This window comes from Echinops telfairi, unplaced genomic scaffold, assembly GCF_000313985.2.
Source record: "Echinops telfairi isolate 266 unplaced genomic scaffold, ASM31398v2 ScPeMD7_7416;HRSCAF=8454, whole genome shotgun sequence".
Lineage (NCBI taxonomy): Eukaryota > Metazoa > Chordata > Mammalia > Afrosoricida > Tenrecidae > Echinops > Echinops telfairi.
This window is the reverse complement of record NW_022111316.1, coordinates 4,071,582-4,073,435: the sequence shown is the minus strand read 5'-3', so window position 1 is coordinate 4,073,435 and position 1,854 is coordinate 4,071,582. Positions and strand designations below refer to the sequence as shown.

Below are 1,854 nucleotides of genomic sequence, written 5' to 3'. Positions count from 1 at the left end.
GAGGCTTGAGTTCACTTAGTGACACTTTGGGAGAAAGATCTGGCGATCTAATTCTGTAAAACCAGCCACCGACCATCTGGGGAGTACAATTCTCCTGACACCTGTGGGTTTTCCATGAGTTAGAACGGACTCCATAGAAGCTGGAGCTGGAAGAACTACATAGGCACCTACACACCTCTTGTCTACTCTTTCGAAGTTTAGAGTTTGAGAGAATTTTTAAACAGAGTGAATTGTAGCAACTAAATGTATTAGGTACAGATACTTTTTAAAAACACAGATGGCGAGGAAAGAAGTGGCATAAATCTGATATGGCAGCACTGGACTGTCATCACAACCCTCAGGTACCCCTGAACCCTCAGATAGCTTCAGCTGCTCCTGGGCTACCGAAGGCCCGTTTCAGGGCACTTTTGATATCTTTGTTCCTAAGGGTGTAGATCATAGGGTTGAGTAAGGGGGTGATAAATGTGTACACGAGGGCAAACTGGCGATCCTCATCCACTGAGGAGATCGACTGGGGACGCAGGTAGACCAGAGCACAGCAGCCATACTGCAGAAGGACCACCGTGAGGTGGGAGGAACAGGTGGAGAAGGCCCGCCGGCGGCCCTCTGTGGACCGGATGCGTAGGATGGCCAGTGTGATGAATGAGTAGGACACAGAGATAAGAATGAAGGGGACGGTCAGCACGAGGATGCTCACCACATACAGGACGGCCTGGTGCACATGGATATCAGCACAGGCCAGGCGCAGGACCGGAGGGACATCACACAGGAAGTGGTTGATTTCCCGGCGGCGTCCACAGAAGGGCAGGGTGAAGATTAAGGCCGTGAGTTGCAGGGAGAGGAAGAGGGCCAGGGCCAGGGCCCCAGCCACCAGCTGGATGCACAGCTTCTGGGTCATGATGAGGGTGTAGCGCAGTGGGTGGCAGATGGCCACGTATCGATCATAAGCCATGATTGCTAAGAGAAAACAGTCAGCACCTCCGAGTGTGAGGAAAAAGAACATCTGGGCAGCACATCCAGCCAAGGGGATGGGCTTCTGGGCCCCGCAAATGTTGGCGAGCATCAAAGGCACCACCACGGTGGTGTAGCAGATCTCAACAAAGGACAGGTTCGACAGGAAGAAGTACATTGGGGTGTGGAGGGAGCTGAGCGTGTACACCACCCAGATGATGGCCGTGTTGCCACAAAGGATCATCAAGTAGAGGAGGAGAAAGAGGAGGAAGAGGAGGGCTTGGAATTCAGGGACAGCAGTGAACACTCGGAACACAAACTCGGTGGGGCCCGACTGGTTGAGGAGAGGGTTCCAGGCAAACATTGCTCTTGAAAAACAAGAGAACTATTTGCTGAGTTGCTCAATTGCCTGAGTTAAAAAAAGAGAGAGAGAAAAGAACTGCAAGCGTTGGAATTGCCTAATTGTCATCAAGATTTTCATTGTAATACAAGATACAGAATACATTTCCTGAGGAATCTTCATGTGTATGTCCCTGAAAAACCAAAACAAAGCTTCCTCCCCCCCACTATCATGTTCCCAATTCTACCTTAAAAATCTGGCTAGACCAGAGGATGTACACTGCTACAGATAGGAAATGGAAACACAGGGAATCCAGGACAGATGATCCCTTCAGGGCCAGTGCTGATAGTGGCAATACCGGGAGGGTGGAGGGAAGGTGGGATGGAAAGGGGGAACTGATTACAGGGATCTACATATAACCTCCTCCCAGGGGGAGGACAACAGTAAAGTGGGTGAAGGGAGACGTCAGGCAGTGTAAGATATGACATAATAATAATAATTTATAAATTATCAAGAGTTTATGAGGGATGGGGGAGCGGGGAGAAAGGGGGAAAATGAAAAAT

At 49.9% G+C, this 1,854-nt stretch overlaps 1 protein-coding gene across 1 annotated transcript; it reads right to left on the bottom strand.

The window, feature by feature from the left end:
* Positions 1-355: 355 nt before the first annotated feature.
* LOC101650297 (olfactory receptor 10Q1-like) lies at positions 356-1,315 on the bottom strand. Its single transcript, XM_004714975.1, has one exon. It carries the CDS (start codon positions 1,313-1,315, stop codon positions 356-358), a length of 960 nt encoding a protein of 319 aa, XP_004715032.1.
* Between the last annotated feature and the right edge of the window lie 539 nt (positions 1,316-1,854).